A 22239-nucleotide genomic window follows, 5' to 3' on the forward strand; every position below is an offset into this window, starting at 1 on the left:
CTTCCGCCGTCTGCCGCCTCAGGAGGCCGCGTGCCCGTGGCAGCCGCGGCTGTCCCAGCCCGCGGGCAGTTTACCAGAGGCCTTGTCGTGGAGAGGAGGGTTGCCAGCAAGGCGATCTGTCAGGATCTGTGAAGCTCTGGCATGCCGCGCTGCTTCGGGGGTGTGTGCCTTCAGTATGCTACTGTAGCGGCGTGGTGGCCAGTCTGTCGCCTCCTCTGCATGAGAGGCAGTGAAGAAATGGCAGGTGTACCCCGGGATAAATTCAGGGGTCACTCATGGGTTTGTTAATGGTTCCCTATCAAGCGTGGTCTCACACCGTTGTACTGGTGGGGACAGGAACGCAGGTTATGAGCGGTTTCTGCTCTACCTGGTGTCATTGCAGTGCCAGCTGCTGTGCAGAGCTGGCCCTTCCGAGTTACAAGTTTGGAAATGCATGAGCACAAACTCTTTCAACTCTTTTCCTCATGTAGTGTTATCGACTGTTAGCCTTTGGGAGAGCCAGGTTGTGTGATTTGTATACATGGGAAGAATTGATGAATTATATCATACTATGTATGTTAATAATGATAAATACACAGGTGGCATTACTGGGAGTTTAGGTACCGAAACAGATATGATCCTCCTGTTTTTTTAACATGCGTAGTTACTTTTATTGTGTAATTGTATTTATTGTGTGAATAGGTGTTGATACAAAGTGTGTGACTGAAAATTATATTTTCAAGGGCTCAGGTTTCCTTCTTGACTGCTGTAACACTGTCTTCAGTCATGGCTGTCTTACAGTTGAGAAATCTTCCTTTGCCAACATCATTTGTCAGCAAACAGGAAGTTTTGGAAGCTGCTTGATTGCAAAGGCACAGCCTAATTGTGACTGTAACTATTCTTGAATCACATGGCACTGGTGGCTTTGAGCAAAACTTGGAGTGGTAGAAGTTGTGGACAATCTGAAGTTTAAGCAAACTGATTTGGGGAAAAAATGCAAGTAAATAGTTACCTTCCTGAAAGCAGACCTTAATGTTATCCTGGAAATTTTGGAAGATGTAAAGCTTATTCCCCTTTTTTTCAGTTAGCTGTTCCCAGTGCAACACAGGTGCTGTTTTTCAAAGTTGGAGATAACCAAGTAGTGACTCTGATGTTGCAAACACTGAGTACAGCTGAGGTGTAAACTTCAAGTGCTGCAGTTCCAGCATGAAGGGACCTACTTTGACCCTGTAGACTTGACTGATGTCAGTGAAATTAAACCTTTGAACAAATTTAAAGCTCGGGGGGGTGAGGAGGAAGCAGATTTGTCCAGAAATCAAGGTGGGAAATGCTGCATATAGTATCTGACCTTAACAGAAAAGGGATATTGGGGTCAGGGTGGAGAAGACTGTTTGAAAGGGTTATGTTATATGATATAGACATCTCCTTTGTATAGGGAAGTGGAAGCTAGAGAAGTGCATTCTTATCCTGTTATGAACACTAGTTAAATTCCTCATGTAAATGATGATGGTACTACATCTGTTTTAATTGTAATTGATACCATCTTGAAGAGTCCAGAATGCACTGATCTGAACTGTGATTGAAGCTTAAAAAACAAGAATGAACTCCTCCCTGCCCCTCCCCCGCCCCACCACCACCTTTGTATACTTGCTAGATCATTCCCTTTCTTCCCTGAGTTTGGGTTTCCTTGCTCTCCCAGTCAGCCTTGTTTTGCCTTCTAGTGACAATTTGAAAAAAAAAAAATTCAGGATTGCCTGAATGAATGTGACTTGATGATCTTTTGGGGATAGTTTGTTCCTTCCACCAGAGTCATCTTTCCTTACACATGTATGTACACACACACACACACACACACACACACTTTTTTTTTTTATCTTCCCCACACACACCCCCCCGCCATGGTTAGCTGTGACATCATGTGAAATTCCAGCTTAGGAGCTTTGTCTGCATGTTTTGATCCGCAGTTCACCAACAAATTCAAGCCATGATGTTGAAGCTCCTTAATCTGAAATGAAGATCATGTATTTTGCTTAACCTGAAATAAAGGGATGTGCATCTGCATGGCTAGATAATGTTTAAGCTGTGGATCAACATGTAGGAAAGTCTTACATGCTGAGCAGAAAGCTGCCTACTCCTATTGTGGTTGCTTTGTCTGTTCCTCTGTGTGCATCTTACCTCTAAAACAAAAGACTGACCTTTAAGACTAGACCTGTAGCTGGTCTAGTGTTGAAGTAGAGGCAAAGAGAAGGCATTGGCAGAACAGGCAGTAGAAGGGATCATAGTGTTAGCAGATTGCTCTCCACTACTGAACTGGCCTTTTCTGCAGCAATTGGGCTAAAATTAGTTTTTCAGGATAGTTTGGGTGAGGTTATAGGTATTGAATATGCTTCTGAGTGGTGCTGTTAATCCCAGTCTACAGAGTGCCAGGACTATTCCCCTTAGGGTGGAAGCAGTCTTTTTCCTCTAAGGTACAATCCCAAGTTTATTCTAGCACTTCCTTTATTCTTTGGGGTTTTTTGCAGGGGAGGGAGGTAATTCCCCTCTTTAAGCTTATTTCTTGCTATTCAGCTGCTTTGGCCTTAGCTTCTTAGCTTCTGTCTGGGCTAACTGCTGCATGGATCTGATTGCTCTAGAAATCCTTCACTCATACATGGCATGAAGCAGATGGGTTAAGCTAGCAATGTCTCAGGTCTGTCTTGCTCTTTAGTCTGAGGTAGTATGGTCAGACTGCAATCATTTGCTCTTTCTTTGTTACAGGGTTATGTGAGATTTTGTACATATGGAAAATTCAGGCACTTGAAAGACTTGACTTGCAGGACAGATGTGGATGAAACTTTGATATGTTTGTAGACATACAGATGTTCAAGGATTTTGCTAATGAGTATCACTTGGTTTGTTTTATGTGAATGCCTTCTTATTTTACAGTTGACTGGCATATCTGAGCTCTTTTGTGGTTTTTTGCTTCCTTGTAGGAAGCCCATAAAGAGTGCTGTCCTTGTTTAGAAATAGAATGACATGGTCTCTGCAAGTCCCATGATTTTAGGTGCAGAGGTCTAGCTATCCTCAATGAAAACTAAATCTGTCATATTGCTTCTCTGTCCTGCCACGCGGTGTTAAAGGTTGATCTGTCATAAACCTTCCAGGTTTGTTGCCTGCTTGCCTCTGGCTGGGGCCTTTACGTGTGCTCTGTAGCAAAGGAACTAGTCTTAGTTTGGACTGCTTCTTGTGGTTTGCCCATCTGCACTGAAGATTTTAAGAGGTTTTTAAAGCGGTAGGATTCTAGTGTTGTTTTTTTTTTCTTAATATATTTCTGCAGAATTATGTTACTTCTTTCAGGTCAGACCTCCTTCTCCATTCTCTGCCTTTCCCATCTATATCTCCGTAATAAGTAATCTCTCAACATGCCTCCCTCTGGCTGTCATATTTCCCAAGGTGGCTGGGACTAAACCCACTTAATCAGTGCATACTTAATCAGTGGCATGAGTTAACCCACTCTGGTTGTACTTGCTCCCATTTTGAGTTCACTAAAGTTTTGCTTTGTCAGCCTTAAAATGCGACATATGTCCCACAAAGTGGCCATGCATTGTCAAATTTCAACCCTATACTCTAAGTTAATCAGGCATTTCTCAGAATTCAGACATGGTTTACCAAAGGATCCAAGGACAAAGTTAGTTTGGCTTCAGGTTTGGATTAGCTGTGAAACAGCAAATGAGTTTGAATGAGTTTTGGCTTTCAGGGAGCAGTTTATGCCAAAATTGAGCACTGATTCAGAGATCACTGGGCTTTGGTCTTGTTTTCACTCTAATAAGTGGCTTGCATGCCCTCCAGGAACAACCGAAAGGTTGCAATTGGGATAATGTTATGGCTGGTAAAATGGTGTATGGTGGCATTGTGGCCTCCAGCTGTGTTCTCTGCAGCAAGTAATCCAATGGACTCTTCTCTCTGCTGTGATATCTACTGTGTAGATATATTAAAATATATTTTTATATATATGTGGGTGCTTTAAAAACAACTTTAGCTTGTGAGTGATTGATGTCAAGTATGGTAACTCATTCAATTCTAACACAGAATAAGAGAGAAATATATTTCAATTAATGCCACAGTGGTCGTCGGAGTAGCTTGTATGGGAGTGCCAAATGAGAGCCCTCTTTGTGTCTTGTTTAATACCATCCTTTCTTTCCTGTCTTGAACAAATAAACTGTCAACCAAGGAAAACAAACTACTTTCTGATTCCACTCTTATCTTCAGCTTTTTATGCAGTTCATGACAGTTTCTCTGCAAATCTGTCTATGCACCTTCAAATTAATACTTGTGACAAGCTTGCAGTTCTGTGGGAAGACAGTAAGGCGTATTACTACTTTTGTTTTCTGCTCTACATTGATGTGAGTGCTGCTCTCAGTGGTCATGCTCCCTGGAGCACACTCCCTTTTTGGTAAAACTCGGAGCAGGGGATGGTCCCTCTTGCTTTCTAGGTTAGATTTTGATGTAGTATGCAGGGTTTTTTGTTTGTGGGTGTGGGGGGTGTTTTAAGTGTACATTTTCTTTTTCCAGGGTATGTGAATGCACGACTGGAAAAGGAAACACCAATATTTAATAAGCAAAGGATTGATTTTGCTCCTCCAGAGAAAATTAACAGCCTCGTGGTCTCCTCTAACCAGCTCTGTATGAGCCTTGGCAAAGACACTCTTCTCAGGTAATGCTGCCAGTGACCTGAAGTTATTGCATGTTTTCCTTGCTTTTTTTATGGAGAACTTCTGATTATAAACTGGATAAGAAGCCATGAACCTGCATATATGGAAAACTGTAAGAAATTATACTTATGTGAACTTTTGTTGATAGCATGCTTTCATGGCTCCTCTTTGCAGGATTGATCTTGGGAAACCAGATGAACCTAATCAGGTAGAGTTGGGACGCAAAGATGAAGCCAGAGTCTACAAGATGTTTTTGGACCACACAGGTGAGGCAATGGACTACACACAATTACAGTGTTTCACAGCAGATGCAATTGAATGTGCCTAGCAAGCATTGGTGAAGGAGTACTTTTTCTGTTCTACAAAAAAGGCAAACAGGTGGTTCTTCTGTGGGCTGGACTCCATTGCCCAGGGGCTCTGCCTACTGATTTGCCTCTGTGCTATTAGAAAAACATTGGTTTGTTATGTTTATATTTCTGCTTTTGAACTGTCTGAAATGAATGCTGGTGCAATCAGGCTATTCTGAGCAAGGCTGCTAAAACCAATAAAGGAAATCCTTGCAGTTGCCTGGTGCTGTATGTATGTATCAGAATTTTTAAAAAGACTGTATAACATCTGCAGCTCACTGTAGTACGGACTGATTTTAAAAAACCAAACAAACCAAAAATGTGGAAAGATTGATCATTAGTATCACTAGCTACCAGGGACAGAAGAAAACACTGGGAACCGTTTGTCTCTGGAGCATTTCTTGACATAGAAGAATGCCTTTTCACTGAAGCATAGCATATGGACCCCTGTTCTTATTCAGTATGGGAATCCCCCACATTCTTATGAATGCAGATGCCTGGGAAAGTCTTGGATTAAGTATGTTGATATCAATGCTTATCAAATATAAGGCTGAGAAGCCTCAAGAATTTAGCTTGTGGAGGCACAATCTAAATTTGTTCTCTTCTTCCTGTGTCCGTCTCTTGTTGGCAGGCTCTCATCTCCTGATTGCTCTGAACACCAGTGAATGCCTCTACCTAAACAGAAGTGTTCAGAAAGTGCGAGCACTCTCTCGCTGGAAAGGCCACCTGATTGAAAGTGTGGGCTGGAACAAATTTCTTGGTTCAGAGACCAACACTGGGCCTATTCTGGTGGGGACAGCCCAGGGGCAAATCTGTGAGGCTGAGATCTCTGTCAGCGAGGGGAGCCTCTTCAGCACTAACCCCGACCAGTACTTCCGACAGGTTTACACTCTGGAGGAGGAATCGGGACCTGCCCCAGTCTGCTGCTTGGAGATTGAACGAGGAATAGAAGGAAAATTTTTTATTATAGCCACCACTCGAAAGAGACTCTTCCAGTTTGTTGGCAAGGTACCTGAAGGGACAGAGCAGCAGGGCTTCGGGTCCATATTTGCTATGCATGCTGACCATTTGCCCAGCTTCCGGGAGTTTCCAGCCAGCTTTGGCTTCAGTGAAATAGCCTTCTACACCCCCAAACTGCGCTCCAACCCACGTTCCTTTGCTTGGATGATGGGAAACGGTGTCTTGTATGGCACGTTGGACTATAGCCGGCCCGATTCAATTCTGAGTGATGAACGGGTCTGGGTTTATCCTTCTGATATAGACATAACTGTGAACAAGCCTATCTCCATTGTACTTACCCAGTTCCATTTTCTGTTGCTGCTGCCTGATGGGGTGAAGGCTGTGTGCACTCTGAATGGGCAAATTGTTTTTCAAGATCTGTTTCTGGAGAAGTTTGGCATATTAACGCGCATGATCAAAGATCCCACTGTCCAGCAGATATGGATCCACACTGAGAAAGTGGTGTTCCGCTACCATGTCCAGCGGGAATCTAGAGATGTGTGGAAGATGTACATGAACATGAACAAATTTGATTTAGCCAAAGAGTATTGTAAAGACCGTCCAGAGTGCCTAGATATTGTGCTGGCAAAAGAGGCAGAGCACTGCTTCCAAAACAAGAGGTACCTAGACAGTGCTAAATGTTATGCACTGACGCAAAGCTACTTTGAGGAAATTGCCCTTAAGTTCATTGAAGCCAAGCAAGAAGAGGCCTTGATGGAGTTTCTAATTAAGAAGCTAAGCAACCTAAAGCCTTCTGAGAAGACACAGACCACTCTGCTGACTACGTGGTTAACAGAGCTGTACCTGAACTGGCTAGGTATATTGGAGGGAGATCCCTCAAAACGGAATCTCTACTTGGATACACGAGAAAAGTTTCGCACCTTCCTGGGCAGCCCCAAAAACAAAGACTGTCTGTTTAATAACCGCGCATCTATTTATGAGCTGCTGGCAAGCCATGGGGACACAGAGCACATGGTATACTTTGCAGTCATCATGCAGGACTATGAGCGAGTAGTAGCTCACCACTGCCAGCATGATGAGTATGATGAAGCCCTAAGTGTACTCTCCAGGCACAGAGATGAGAAGCTGTTCTACAAGTTCTCTCCAGTCCTCATACAGCATATTCCCAAGAAGGTAGTTGATGCTTGGATTTCTATGGGYTCAAGACTGGATGCCAGGAACCTCATTCCAGCCCTTGTTAACTACAGCCAGAGTGCCAGCACCCAGCAGATCAATGAAGCCATTAGATATATGGAGTTCTGTGTCTACCAGTTGGAGGAAACTCAGCAAGCCATTCACAACTATCTGTTGTCTCTCTATGCTTTGTGTCGGCCAGACTCGCTGCTGTCATATCTGGAGCAAGCAGGAACCAACCCAAACAGGATCCACTATGACCTGAAGTATGCACTGCGCTTGTGTGCGGAACATGGGCACCACCATGCATGTGTCCATATTTACAAAGTGATGGAATTATATGAGGAGGCTGTGGATCTCGCCTTGCAGGTGTGTGTGTGTGTGTCTGTGTGTGTGTGTCTGTGCGTGCATGCTACGGCATAAAGGAATGTAGCGGGTTCAAGCTATCTTGAACAACGAAGCACTGAGCGGACATGGACAGGCTTGTCAATATAGGAGCTGTGCAACTAAGTCTAGGAAGAAAGACCTATCTGTTAACTTAGTTCCCTTTTTTTCACAATTGTTTTAAGCAAACTGCTGACTGACAAGCCGTAATTGGGAGTGGAGGGGTGGGAATGGAAAGGAGAGTTCTCTCTGTCTTAAGCTGCATCTCTAACATCAAATTCTTTTAACATAGCTGAGTTTATGCAAGACTTGTATAGCTGTTGTTCAGGATTCTAATTGCTTCCTGTTCCTTGTTGGGATAGTTATCACAGGAGAATGCCTTTGTCAGCTTAGTCTGATTGTCAGGGAAATGTTGTAGTTTTTTCTCTTAACATTGCTGTCTCTTCACTAGAATGTGTGGCCGGCAAAGATACAATAACATAGATTTGCCCTTAATGTAGTGCTGGGCTTTGTTCTTTGCTGCGTGGCAAACAAATCTTCTAGCTGGAGGAATACTGGTGGACAGGAGAGAAGGTGCTTGGCATGTAAACAAGGGGCAGGCTGTAAACTACTGTAAACAGTAGTGCAGCCATAGGCAATGAGACAGCAGTAGAAGTTTTCTACTCATGTCTCCTCAAATGGACAACAAGCTTTGAAGTTGAATGGGGAATAAATGAAGAGGGAAGCTTAACTCAGTTTCCTTGTCTGTTCAACTTCCAGGTGGATGTTGATCTTGCCAAGTCCTGTGCAGATCTCCCTGAAGATGATGAGGAACTTCGGAAGAAGCTCTGGTTGAAGATTGCTCGCCATGTTGTTCAGGAAGAGAAGGATGTCAAGAAGGCAATGGCCTGCCTCTCCAGCTGTGCCCTGCTGAAGATTGAAGATGTCCTGCCCTTCTTTCCAGACTTTGTCACTATTGACCATTTCAAGGAGGCTATCTGTAACTCTCTGGAGGACTACAACAAGCACATTGAGGAGCTGAAAAGGGAGATGGAGGAAGCCACACACAGTGCCAAGAGAATCCGAGAGGACATTCAGGAAATGAGAAACAAGTATGGCTCTGTGGAACCTCAGGAAAAATGTGCTGCCTGTGACTTTCCACTTCTAAACCGCCCTTTTTACCTTTTCCTTTGTGGCCACATGTTTCACTACGACTGCCTCCTCCAAGCAGTTTTTCCAAACCTTCCTGCCTATAAGCAGGCAAAACTTGAAGATCTTCAGAAGAAGCTGGCAGCCGCCAGCCAGCCCTCCAAGGGCCACCATCGTCCTAAGGATGCAGATACTGCTAGCTTGGGGAAGGGACAACAGAGCCGGGAACAGATCAAAGCTGACATTGATGATATTGTGGCAGCCGAATGTGTGTACTGTGGTGAACTGATGATCCGGTCCATTGACAAACCTTTTATTGATCCCCAAAAGTATGAAGAGGAGATGCAAAGCTGGCTGTAGCTTTCCAAATCTGTGACTGCCACTACACCAGAGCAGTTTTGTTCACTACCTGTGAAACTTCTGTAGTGGGGATGTAACCTCCAGAAGTGTGAACACAAATGGCTTCTGTGGAATTAAGGAAAGAATATCATGGTCTTGTTACCAGGATCACAGTGAGTTAGGCTTGAAAATGGGGAGCAATAGATATGGCTGCCTAAGAATTGAAAATTAGTTAGAGCTAACTTACTGGAATCTCCCCCAACTCCCCACCCCCAGCTGATGTTTGCTACTTGCTGTTCTTCTGAGGTTCTCAGTATGAAGTTAATGGAGTGCCTCGTTGCCCAGAAGGAACTGGGAACAGCCTATAGTTTCTGTTTATTTTCACCTGGACTGCTTCCCTGTTGTGTGGTATTTATTTTGATGAAGACGACCTTAAAGGGAAGGGTAGTGAAGAATACTTAGCAGTGTAGCCTTCATTCATCACTTTCAAAGCTAGAATTGCCTTTGGTTTCTTTTTTGCTGAGAGTCTATAACTACGTACACCGAGAAAACATGAAAGGAGAAATACTCTTGCATATATGTTTTGTAAACATCATGCTACACAAATACATGTTTCTACACAATGTAATATAAGAATGTGTATAATTTTCAAGCAGGAGTGTCTCATAATACAGTTAAGTCATTTGCCTGCAGTTCAAGGGGTACAGTTTGTTTCCCAGAAGCTTTCTGGACAAGCCTGTACAGTTGAAGGGACTCTTCACTGCTTTTGACATACTTCCTAGCCAGTTCACACATCCCTCCCATTTTCCCTATGACTGTCTTTTTATAGTGGGTCTTGGTTTCACCTTTACCCCAAATCAAAATTGATTAAAGGCACTAGTAAGGCTTCAACTGATACTCTGCAAGTAGGAATGTTAGACTGACCATTCGTATTATTCTGCTCTGGTCTTCTTCAAGCTGCACTTGAACATGAGATTATAGTCAGATTCTCTCAAGTTAGAGTAGAGAAAAGCTTTGCGAGTTGATTATTGATGTTAAATTTGCCTTCCCATTTGAAGCCAGTACCTTGTGACCAAGCAGCTTTTGCCTTCATGACTGTATTTGATACTTTTTTGGATGACTACAGGTCAACGCTTCTGTCTGTTGCTCTGAGTTGGAAAATTCTTCCCAGAAAGCAGTGATCACTATTGTGGGTGGGGGAACAAGAAGTTTTCTCTAGCATCTTAGCAGGGGCTCCTTGTTTTACTTCTGAGGAAACTAAAGTTTTAATGAAGCTCTACTGTTTGAGGCTGAATCACAATGGTAGGAATTAGAAGAATGGAATGAACTAAATGAAAAAGATTATTCTTGTTATTTAAGCCAGGACAAAATACTGTCCTCTGAAAAATCTCTTCTGTTCTTTGACATATGTGTGCACTTGTCTTGATCACCTGTCTTGGTCAACTACTCACTTATCCTGTTGATAGGATTGTAGAGAAGGGTTTTTACATCATTGAAAGGGAATGTAAATTGGTTTCTTTAATGAGCTGACATAGGGGTTTTGACAACCATGCAGAGTTCCAGGGAGTTTTCATTAACTGAGGGCTTCAGCTTGTAATGGATGAATTTTATTTAAGTAAAATGACATGAGTACTAAAATGCAGAACTCACAGTAGGAAGATCTGAGGTTTTGAAATCCTCATTTCACTGTTGGAGCCATGGGATAGATTTTCTTATTACTACCACCTGTTAGTGCTTGTTGCTGGCTTATCAGAACCCACTGGTGCAGTGGTTTCAGAAACCACATGCTGTAGCTTTCTTTGATTCTAGATAGCCTTTTGCTTTGAATAAATTGATGTGTCTACCAGAAGAATTTGTGATGAAAACTAAGCATGATGTCTTTTGAAGTTCAGCATTAAACCTATTATAACTGGCCACTCATGAATCATCATCTTTTCATTTAAGCAGTGTGATGTTTAAGGTTGTGTATGTCATTAGAAAGCAACAGCAGCCAAAACCAGTTTCAGCCACAACCAGTGGCTGTTTTTCTGCCCTTTAGGAGAAATATGAGTAGAGGCTCATCCTAAAGCAGTGAGTTTTAGTTTCTTTGGGAGGTTCTTAATACTTGTTCCATCTCTTTACTTTTGGGTGTTTGCAGCATGCTTTTCCTGGTATATTAGAATTATTGTAGCCCTTCATTCTTTTCCTACTAGCGCTACAGAATAGTCAATTTATACAATACTAGATAAGTGTTTCTATTGTGCTCTGAAGAGGAGAAATGTTATTTGCTTATAGATCCTTCCAGGGAGATATGCTGGTCCTTAATATTGGAAGAAGAGTGTGTATGTGGGAACTGTACCACAGAAAGTAAGTTAAAACCCACAAGTCTTTGCCCAAGATGGGGTAATAGGGGAAAGTACCTCAAAAACCTACCAATTCAAATTTTGAGTCACAAAACTAGATTTTTCTTAATGAGCTGTATGCAATGTTTTTCTGAGGGCTGTAGGCTTGTGCAACAGATGCATATACCACAAATCTCACACTTCCTCACCTTTGTTAACTGCAAGTCTTAGTCATTTGCTGTCAAGGCTGTGGAGAGTGTTAATGCCTGCAAAGATCTGGCGCTGATTAAATGACTAGTGCCAGTAGTACAGGAAGCTACATAAAGATGTCTTCTGAACTTCCCTTACATTGTCATGTGCTCCAAAAGTTTGAATAACCATTCACCTGTGCTTCATGGCAATTTTGGAATATCATGCACCAAACAAGGTAAGAGGTTGGGGGGGGGAGGGGGATAGAGGGAAGTGAGCTGCATATTGTTCTCCCATATATCCAATCTGCAGGATTTCATCATTTGTTTTCAGAATAGCACTTGTATCTTCTCTTCTTGTAATCTCAGCAGTTACCTTTTTGAAATCATAGTCCTCTGTAGCAGGGTTAACACTTTCACAGTTATGGTTTCTCTTACCTATGGATGAACTATATATCAGCTGTTCAGAATGATGTGGCCTTAGGCCTTGTCTGTGTGAATAACCTCTACCATTTAATTTAATGTAGCTGGAGAACAACATAACCAAAAGGGTGGGTGGGAGACCAGCCCTGTTTCACTAGAAAGCTAGGCCAGAATAATTATACTGGCTTAATTTCACATGCTAGATTTATGCTGAAGAAACTGTTATGCAGGCAAGGTCTAAAGCAGATTTGTGCCTACTACCTTACTTCTCTTAGGCTTCAAGTCAGGGACTGGAAAAATGCTGTTAGTTGGGGGAGAAATGGTGAGTATGTGTTATGGTAGAGTTTGTAGAGAATTTCAGAAATACTTGCTGTTGGCCTAACCATTTGGAAGCAGCTAACATGCTGAGAGCTGCGTGTTTTGTCTTATTTCTAAAACTAAATGACTGGGTTGGAAATTTAGCAAGGCAAATTCTTAACAAGCCACTAGATGTCATTGCTCTCCATTAAAATACTGATGTTTGCTGCAGAGGTGCTAGAGGTGTTCTGCAGAAGTAAGAATCTTGCAGAATAATGAGCTACTGAAGCAGGACCTAGTGTCTTTCTGTGTGAGATGTGGAGACAGACCTATAAGCTAATTGTTGGAGATGCTAAAGAATTGTCTTTAACTGAAAGACAGTTTGAGTTTACGGGATCACTAGTCTTCAGGTTCTGAATTTTAAAAGCTAGATTTACTCTGTTAACAAATTAATACCAGCCCTCTTGTGTTTAACTGCATTCCAGTGTAAATTCCTGCAGACCTATCCAATTTAGTAAGGTGTGGAGAGACCATCACTGGGCTTGGAGTTGCAGCATCTGATGGCCTTAGATCTGGCCGTTCTTGTTTGCCTCCTCTTTACCCTGCCCCTGTAGCAGGGGTGGTGGAAGTGAATGTGACCTCGCTCTTTAGCTGCCAGAGTTCACATTTGGTGTGTTTGTTAAAAGCACCATTAAAGCTGGGTTTGCAGTATGATACTGGACTCTGACCTGCAGGAACAGAGAAGTTAGCATGTTTGCTTCTGCCTCTGAATTATGGGGGTCATAATCCCAACAGCGGGGCAGACAGGAGTAGGGACATCTTGAATTCCAACAGAATTAACTGTTGTAGTTTGACTCAGCCTGTAATCATGTATTAGCATGTAGTTCTTGGAATGGTTAGTTCCTGTTAGCTATGCTCCATCACTGTTGGTGTGTAGGCTGGTTTTATCTATGTTTAGAAGTGCAAATACATAGCTTCCAGTGGGAATTGATGGGAAGTCTGTTGTTCCTTGCATCTTAGTCCCATAGTCCTGTACTGAGCTGTGGGAAGATAGACTGGAAATGGGTCTCTTCCTTGCAACAAGTGTGATTAGTTGAAATTTGAGGTTTGAAATAGCCAGGACTTATGGAATCTTATATGTGTGTGTGTGTGTGTGTGTGTGTGTATATATATATATATATATATATATATATATATATATATATATAATATGTATATATATTCAATCCAGATGGACTAAATATTTTCTCTAGAATAGACTGAGTACCATGCAATTCACTGTGGAATGTCCATTTGGTGTTTATACGAAAATTTTATGGCATCCTCAAAGCAGAAATGTGTTGGCCAAGAGTTCCTATTCTGCCCTTCTGTATATGGGGGGGGGATGCCCTGGAAAGGGGAGGGAAGAGTGTTTTACATATAATAACTTGGCCAAACTTTAGATACCTATTTCACTTCAGTGAAGTTTTCCCAGGGGAACTGCAGTACTGATGGATTTGTACTTTTCATACTGAGGTGCTGAGGAGGAAAAAGCTCATTTCATTGGGAATAGCATTAAAATTTTGGTGAGATTGAAGAGTTTAGGGCTTGAAAGTGAAAATGGTTACAGGAATACTTTAAATTTGCACTGGTTTGTGTATAGGTTCAGCTCCTAAACTATTTGATGTCTCTGATCATGCCCAATCCTGATTTTTCTACCTTCTCATGAGCCCCCTTTAGGATTTGAGCTTCATGCCCTTACTGTGATTTTGGAGACTCATGATACTTCCCCCTCAGCTCAGTTTTTGGGTTTTTTCACCCCCAGATCTCATGGAAAGGCATTAAGCTACTTTTTTTGAGGGGTATGAGCTACTTTTGGGGGGTATGAGCTTTAAAGCAACCAGGTCTGCAATGGTTTTGGTTGAAGGAGGGGAAAAGTTTAAACAAACTTATTAGATCTGCCTGCTGAAACTGGTTGGGATGGAGAGAAAAGGGAGCTCAGAGCTGAGCATTTCTTCTCCATGATGGCCAGAAGTATTGGAGGGAGCTTGTTTGAATCAGACTGGTTGCCTAGGAACAAAGAAGCTACAGGAGCACTCCAAGGCTACAAGTATAGCTGTAACTGATCCTACAGACTCTCCTCTGTCACTGTGGGGCAGCTCACCAGAGGACAGTTTCCAGCTTGCAGCAAGTCAGTACCGGGTTCAGACTTGCCAGAGTGCTTCAGAGCCCTTCATAGTACACTGCCTGTCTTATTTGTGTGAGGTGCTGTCAGTGCATGGCTTTAAGGCAGTTCTGTCTGTGTTGTGCTGGTGCTCTTCTAGGTATATCCAATTTCATTATATATGTATAGTAAAGTGCTGTAATCAGAATTATGACTGTATGTTCAGTTTTTATCACAGTCTCCTTGCACATTCTTATTGAAATAGTATCTAGGAGACCTTGTTCTGGGCTAGAACCTCACTATATCAGATATTGTAGTATAACGACACACCAGAAAAGCATTAATGCTGTCGCAGTTGAGTCTTTAGGTATATGGTCATGTTTAATGTTGTTGTTCTCATGCATTGTCTCGCTGCTACCCTGCCCTCCCTCCCCCAAGGGGGGGGGGGAGAGAAAAAAGCAGACTCATTCCTGTGCAGGATGAACCCTGCTTCAATTACTCCATAAATTGTTTTCTCTTTATTCATTACATAGCCCCAGGCTTTGCACCATCCAGACCCTGTCCTAAATTCAGGATCAACTTTAGAGGTTGCTGTAGCACCGAGTACTGTACCTGAAGTCTGCAATTTTTTTACTTGGGAGAGGATGTCTGAAACATGGATTCTTTTCTCCAAAGTGGAGATTCTTGTGGCATGGCACTTTCATACTCTTAGTGCTATTACCAGTTTATATGTTCAGGGTGCAGCTCCCCTTGATGATCTGTGAGTGTTAAAGATCTGTATTCAACAAGCTGATGTGCTCATCAGTTGCTTGTGAAGAGCTGAGCATCTATTTCTTCATCATACACGAGCTCTGTAGCATGTGTAGGGATGCCAGTGAGCTCCTCAGAGGAACCTTAACAACCTTATTCACAACTAGTCTTTCTTCCCACACCTCCTTTCCCTATGCATTTCACGCAGTTTTGCTTCTGCAAGACAAGGAGGTAGAGTTCCCGTAGCTGTTTGTTGTACCTGTGCTTTATACTCAAGGTACATGCATCCTGTGAACAGGCATAGACAGAACTCCTCTGCAGAAGAACGGGGTGGTTAATGGGACTTAGACTGTGAATGTAAAACTATGTAAAAAGCAGCAGAACGTTTCTGGTCCTCAGGCCAGCTGATGGCTGCAGAGCTGTGTTAGCATGGGAATGGGCACAAGCTGATGTGTCTGTGCAGCATCAGGCTGTCTCAGTGCACAGAGACTTCCATCATCTGCTTCCAAACACCACATAGATGCGCTGTATCATAAAGGTGCATGCAGGCTGGACCTGAATTGATGCGTGTAAAGCAATAGCTTTGGCATTTCCCAACTTTGCAGGAGCTCATACATCTCTGCCATGCTGCTGTGTTGACTGTGGACTGGGTTTTCTTCAGAAGGGTATTTGACCTAGCCTCTTGTTTGTTTAACACCTAGCTTGTTTGCTTCATCACTAGCTGAGAGTATTATTGGTAGTGGTTTCTGCAATAGAAGTATATGCTCAGGAGAAACTGAACCAGAGTCCACCCCTAATTTCCTGTTTCATATTAAATGGTTCACTCTATGTGGCAGCTTATGCGAAAAGGATTGAACAACTGGCTTTGGTATCCAAAAATAGGTACTCTCTGTTTTGTTCAATTGAAATCCAGGTGCCCGTCACTTGGCATGGGACTTGTTCTTTGGAACGCAGCCTGAACTCGGAGGCTGCTGGACTCTACTTAAGCAGACATCTGTGTTTTCCAATTAGTTCAGTTATTCAACAGTGTTTTTCATCTCTTTGCATGTACGTACTGAACAGATTTTCTAATAAATAAATGATTGCTGTGGTACAGGGTTCATTTAAAAAAAAATAAGGACTTTTTTTTTTTTTTTGAGACAAGGCACGTAGTGTGGGGTTTTTTTGTAAGGTATATTTTGATCTCTGTTGCTTCAACTTTGTTTCTCTTTTCTCTTCGTACAGAAGGGTATGTAAATTGGACCGGTGCCTTTGGATAAATTAGGAATGTTACAGATGAAGATGAGCATGAAGGCTGCTGTATTAGTTTTCTAGGACTTCTCTCTGGAGACATGGTTGAGACAATTATTAGCAGCTGCTCCAGCTGTTTTTAATGGCTGCTGTCTGTCTTGTATTCATGTGAACAAGGTATTTATTCTGGTAAGAGCCTGTGAAGGTATAGGTAGCCAAAATTTTTTGGTCTTTGGCTAATTAATATTCATAGCAAAATAGCTGTTGTCCAGTTTTTCTCCCAGTGGCTATGAAGACAGCATTAATATGTATAGTTAGTCTGGCTGGTAAAATAAAATACATGTAGCTGAAGCATATGTTGCCATCCTTGATAACAAGGCCATGAACTAACATCAGCTCATGCTTTTTAAAAAGACTAAACAGAGTGTTGCTGGGTGAGGAGGAAGCTGTGGGAGTTGAGGCTTACTCTCCTAGATGTCCCAATTATTTGTTTAATACTTGCCTGTGTGACACAGCCTGACTGTCTGAGTGACATCTGCATTTGTGTTGTAGTGTACATTCTGCTGAGCAGCCTTTTGGGGGAGAAAAGCTCTTCCTTATGTTCTGCAGACTGTTTCAAACACTTGCCTGCTTGCCCAGTTAATGGGATTGGAATAACTATGACCATAATGTCATCTTGTTGTCCCAGATCATTCAGATAACAATCCTTCTGCTATGTTCTTCTAAAAGGTTGCTTATGATAATCCTCTGTTCTTCAAGGACTTGCAGTGCCCAGGTTTCCAAGCATAAAATACTTTAGCATAGGAAATGTCTAATGAAAGTGGAGCATACAGAAACCCATTCCATAATAAGGCAGATCTTGTTTTCATTCTGTCAGAAAATGTTAGCGAGAAAGTAAGTGTAAACTGTAAAGTAACTTGGGTTTTTTTTATTTCTTTCAGCTCATAGATTTCTCTAGGAACATGTGAAGGACATAAATATCCTCTTTTGCAAGTCTGAGTGGGTGCAAATCGGTTATCATGGACTTTTGTGTTTGTAAATAGTGTATTTTTTTTTAATTTGTTGTTGGCTGTTGACTGAGAAATGTCTTGTCATCCTTGATTTACTCAATGTTTGTACACACAGCATGAGTTTTTAAACTGCGAAATAAAGCAATGCATAGCAGTATTGAGTAGTCAGTAAGGGTAAACTCTGGCAATAGCTTCTTTGCCAGTGTAGAGCCTGAGTTTGCTCCCTGCAAGTTGCTTTTCTCTGCAACATGGTAGAATCCTTCAGAAGCAGTGGGGAGTTTTCAGTGCCCCTTGTATCCTTTCAGAAAGGTACCTGGAAGATGTTAACTTGTTGGAGTCGAGTGATTCATCATTGTGTTCCAGCAGCCTTGGGTTACAGGCAGTTGCTCACTTGGTGCTGTGACACCTGAGCCAATAGTAAAGTGTGGGTTATTTGCCTGCCAGGGATCATCTTGTCCTGCACTGAGTTACTCTCTGAAGAAAATCACCCCCTTGGGAAGTTTAAGCTGTTGCTTATAGTTAACTTAGGGTGAGGTGGGGGAAGGGAAGAATTTCTGGAAAGTACTGGTATTGCCAGTCCTTCTTTCAGCACATCTGTGTGGTGCCAGTCCAGAGCCTCCAGCAAGCTTGCTCTCTGTAAAAGTCAACAGAAATCTGTAGGTAGAGCCTTGGGCAAAAGTGCAAAGTGCCCTCTTCTTATTCCATTCTTCAGAAGTCAAAACACTTTTGGAGCTGAATGCCTTCTTTTGCTGCCCTGAATCAGCAGTGGTGGTGGAGCCCGTTCTTCCTGATGCCTAGTATGTTCTGCCTTTTTATTCGTTCTTCTGTCACTGGGACAGACACCAGCTCAGCAGCTAGCTCTGCCTCCTGCTCACTCCCTTCTGCCTTCTCTGCTTACTGCTCTAGCAAAGAACGCCTGCCTGATCAAGTTTGATTCTGACATAAATACTAAATATGGGAAGGGTTAACAGGGGAGGAGGTGAAACTCCCTGAGACTGAACTTGAAAGATATAGAAGAAAGGAAAGGAATTATGCTGAGGGAGTAACAACAGAAGCCTGCTGGCTTCCAGACTTGGGAAGGATGAAATGTGGGAGAGAGACCAAAACTGTGCCAAGGTAGTGTGGCACTTGTAGCTTTGCAGCCTTTATTCTGCTCCAGCAGAACTATTAAGGGTTGTGCAAAATACTTGCTCCTAGCCAAGCTACTTTCCTGAAGGGTATATTTCTTTTCTTTGTGAATCACAGAGAGGAGCAGTCAGAGAAGGTTGTGAGGAAAAGTGTCTTAGATATTTATCACTTGTGACAGATGTAGAGGATGAGCTACAAACCTCCAATATGGGAGGAGCAGGAAGGAATTAGAGTAGGACAGAGCATACACTGGATACAAGAGGGTTACTGATGTGTAAATAGCACCTTCTGATTTTTGTTGGGTGTCATGCCTAGCCTTTAGGTGCTGCTTGAGAAGGGCTTTTCTTTCCTAAGCTACCCTGTACATGTCCCTGAAATACTCGGGATCCTTAAAATACCCTTAGATGCTGACGTTCACACAGTTGAGTCACTACTAAGGTGTTAGCAGGGATATTGTCATGTCTTTGAACTAATGCCTCCTCTCACTTTCCCAATGTGGCTGTTTAGCACTATCTAAGCAGTGAAGGAATAGGATGGCTGTTTCAATAAAGCTTGAGATTAAACCTAAAAAGACTGCTCACAGTAGTGTAGTCATATTAAAGAACTGAGGCTGGATCTTCATATTTCCTCACTTCTTTATCAGTGTTACAAATAACATTCAAAGAGGATTTGGCTTCTCACTGTGTCCCCTCCGTTCTGACTAATGCCACTAATGAGTATGGGAGGCTTGAGACGGCTGGAGAAAGTAATCCTTCCACTGACACATAGCGATCTGATCTTGCACAGAAGGGGCTGAGTTCTTCCCCTTTTCGAGGTGGGGGTCACACAATATCCCCATTTCAAAAAAAGTCAGTGCAATTTTGTCTCTCTACCAGTTCTATTTCTCTTTCCTCCCTGAAGCTTTAAGTTATGTAAGTTGGGTTGCAATCTGTTGAGATTCCTTGGTTTTCTGTGGCAGTCCAAGTTGCTAGTCTACAAAAAGCTGTAGTGTCTGGATCCCCTCTATCTGTGGGGATGTAAATGCAACTGAACCTGCATGTCAAAGGCTGCAACTGTGGAATGGGGGCTGCAGCAACTTCCCTGAAATGCTGAATTGAAAATGGTTGTTGGGTTTAATAAATGTGGTTGTTGCTCTCTGCCCTAATGCAATCCAACATGTATTGAAGGCACCATTTTCCTTTCATAGCAGGAAGGAAATGAGATCTGTATTTCTTGGGAATATGCTTCTAAAACCAACTGGTTGTGTTCCTCTGCCACTTTTTATTGCCTTTATATAGTAAAGATTCATGTCCTTGGTTTCTAAACACAGCAGCCCGCGTGTTAGCTCCCTGGAGGAAATAGTTTCTCTGCCAGGTTTCAGATGTCACAGTCTCATTAACATCTTAGCTCAGGCTTTGGTGTTCCTCTCCCGTGTTCAGGTGCCCTAGTAAGGATTCTTATCACCCCAAAACAGTTACTCTGGATCCCAGCCCAGCATGCGTGGGCACTGGCAGCACTTGGATATTTATAGGGATTTCTACTTCCTTCTTTTCTTTGGACCATTTTCTTGCTTATTACAAGAATTCTGTGTTCCTTCCATGCCCCAATGAATGTGACACTACCAGGGCTGTGTATGCACTTTAGATGTTATGTATGTACCCTCCCAGCAGCTGGGACCAATGCAAGCAGGAGGATGTGATGCAGCAGTAGCCTGCAAGGCACAGTAAAAAAGAGCCACTGCTTCTTTTGCCCCCTTTCATAGTTTGGTGTACTGACACAAACCCAATCTTATCAGTTGCTGATGCACTAGACTGTAAGTCATAGGCATGTGTCCTATATTCTGTTCTTCCAGTCAGTGTGGTGGTTAAGTCTGACAGAAAGATGGGACAGGTACTTGTATTTTAGGTTATCACAGTAAAAGGCAAGAAGTTTCAATGCTGCTTTGTGCACTGTATTTTCCTTCCAACTTTTGCAGTTATGAGAGACAGGAGAATAGCCTTAGGGAGATTATCTCATCTTGTTGATTTACTGTATCATTGCTAAAGTTGGATAACTTGAGCACCATTATAATGTGATTAGAGATTGTCAAATGCTCTGAAATTTTTTCCAGTGGAGACTGTTGCCTGTGTGTATACAGAGGGGGAGAAGCTTATATAGCATGGATGCGATCTTTCAAACAGTACAGTACTGGCTTTTTTTGTTTGTGTTTTTGGACTTTTTTTTTTTTTTTTGGATCTTCGTAAGGTAAATTGATAGTCTTATTCTTACAGAGGTATTTCCGCTTTCCCCTTAAACTTCCATCTCATACTGTCTAGGATAACTGTGGTGGAGAAGAGACAGCAGCTGTGGTAGTTACTTGACAGCTTCATGTGTGCAGAGTAGCTCAAAGCACATGCTGACTGGCCAGCCAGCTGATGAAGGGAATGCAGAGCAGCAAATTCCCCTTTGCTTTCCCTTACTGGAGGTACTGGCTGGGTTTCTCTGTTCTATCCAGCTGCTGTTTCCCACAAAACTTGTAGGAATCTGGTTACTTTGAGACTTCTGCCTCATTCTGAAATTTAGTTGAAATCTGCCAGTAAGCCTCTGTTGGGAGCTCAGTGCCAGCAAGTGTGATTTAAAAAGCTTTGCTTCTTTGGAAGCTAGGGGAATAATGAGAATGCTACATCTGAGCAAGATGTGGAAGGACTATGTGGAGTGGAGCAGGACCCTGAATGCAGGGGAAAAACCTGCAGGGGCTGTTGTTTGAGCAATTCTTATCAGAAGGCACTAGGAGATTTGGAGCCATTGTTGAAAGTGTCCGTAGCATCCACTACTCCTCATTAACAGATGGTTTTAAGAGGCAAACATGGAAACGTAAACTCTTGCATGTTTGTTCTTGCTCTGCTCTGTGCCTCTCCTGGCAGTGCTCACTGGCATAATCTGTTGGAAATGAACCTTTTACTAGAGGTGTCATTATAGAGGTGTCATTACAGAGGCTGGTATAATTTGTCCCACTGCCTGTAGCAAATTTATCTCTTCCCCCTCCAGACTCCTTGCACAAGAAGGAATTCTGTCAGAATGATGGAGAAATGCTGGGTGCAGGATCTCACACTTGTGACAGGCAAACCTTCTCATGGTATAAGTTGTGGGTGTATGCATGTGTGGGGTTTTTTGTTGTTTTTTTGTTTGTTTGTTTGTACTTCCATTGCCAGGATTGTCCCCACAATCCTCTACCCCAATTACCCATTGATTAGGGCTTCTCTGGTAATCTGCCAGATGCAAGTTTGTTACCAACAGATGGCAGAAAGCATTTGAGGTAATGAGAGAAAGGATAGCGATTGCTGATCTGCATAATAATCAGTTTGTGAACAGGCTTCATGGTTTTTCTGTGTTTCCACTGGTTCAAAGATTACACTGCCAGAGAACCAGGCACCTTCTCGTCAGTTGAAGAAATAGTAATGGAGGAACCTGTTTCTGTCCAGCCACTGTCAGGATTTCTGAAGATACACCCACTGCACAACAGTGCTGTTGAGATTGGACCCAAAGTGCTAGAAATGAACAGCCAATCCTCTTGCAATCAAGACCTTTTACCAACCAATGTGGTCAGAAATACTTCCCATTCTGCTATCTCATCCTGTCTCCCCAGCTTTGCCACAAGGTAGGAAGATCTTCAACCCCTTTGCACCAGCATCAGCTTTGCACTGTCTGATGCCCAGTCTGAAAAATGACTTTTCACTTCAGTGTCTTTTGGGGTTCTTCAACCCAATTCTGCTGCTTTGCACATTGAGTC

The 22239-nt window shown here is 42.6% G+C and overlaps 1 protein-coding gene across 3 annotated transcripts in view; it reads left to right on the forward strand.

Annotated features, from left to right (window-relative positions):
• Nucleotides 1–10917, forward strand: part of VPS18 (VPS18, CORVET/HOPS core subunit) — an 11182-nt gene extending 265 nt beyond the window's left edge. Inside the window, exons 1-5 of one of the 3 annotated variants that reach the window (XM_026065823.1) lie at nucleotides 41–160; nucleotides 4531–4672; nucleotides 4845–4936; nucleotides 5649–7519; nucleotides 8294–10917. In XM_026065823.1, the coding sequence (XP_025921608.1) occupies nucleotides 142–160; nucleotides 4531–4672; nucleotides 4845–4936; nucleotides 5649–7519; nucleotides 8294–9022 (2853 nt within the window). In that variant the 5' untranslated portion in view covers nucleotides 41–141 and the 3' untranslated portion in view covers nucleotides 9023–10917. The other 2 variants (XM_026065824.1, XM_026065822.1) reach the window with 2 other exon arrangements.
• The last annotated feature ends 11322 nt before the right edge of the window (nucleotides 10918–22239 follow it).

Source organism: Apteryx rowi, unplaced genomic scaffold (assembly GCF_003343035.1).
Source record: "Apteryx rowi isolate R43461 unplaced genomic scaffold, aptRow1 scaffold_232, whole genome shotgun sequence".
Classification (NCBI taxonomy): domain Eukaryota; kingdom Metazoa; phylum Chordata; class Aves; order Apterygiformes; family Apterygidae; genus Apteryx; species Apteryx rowi.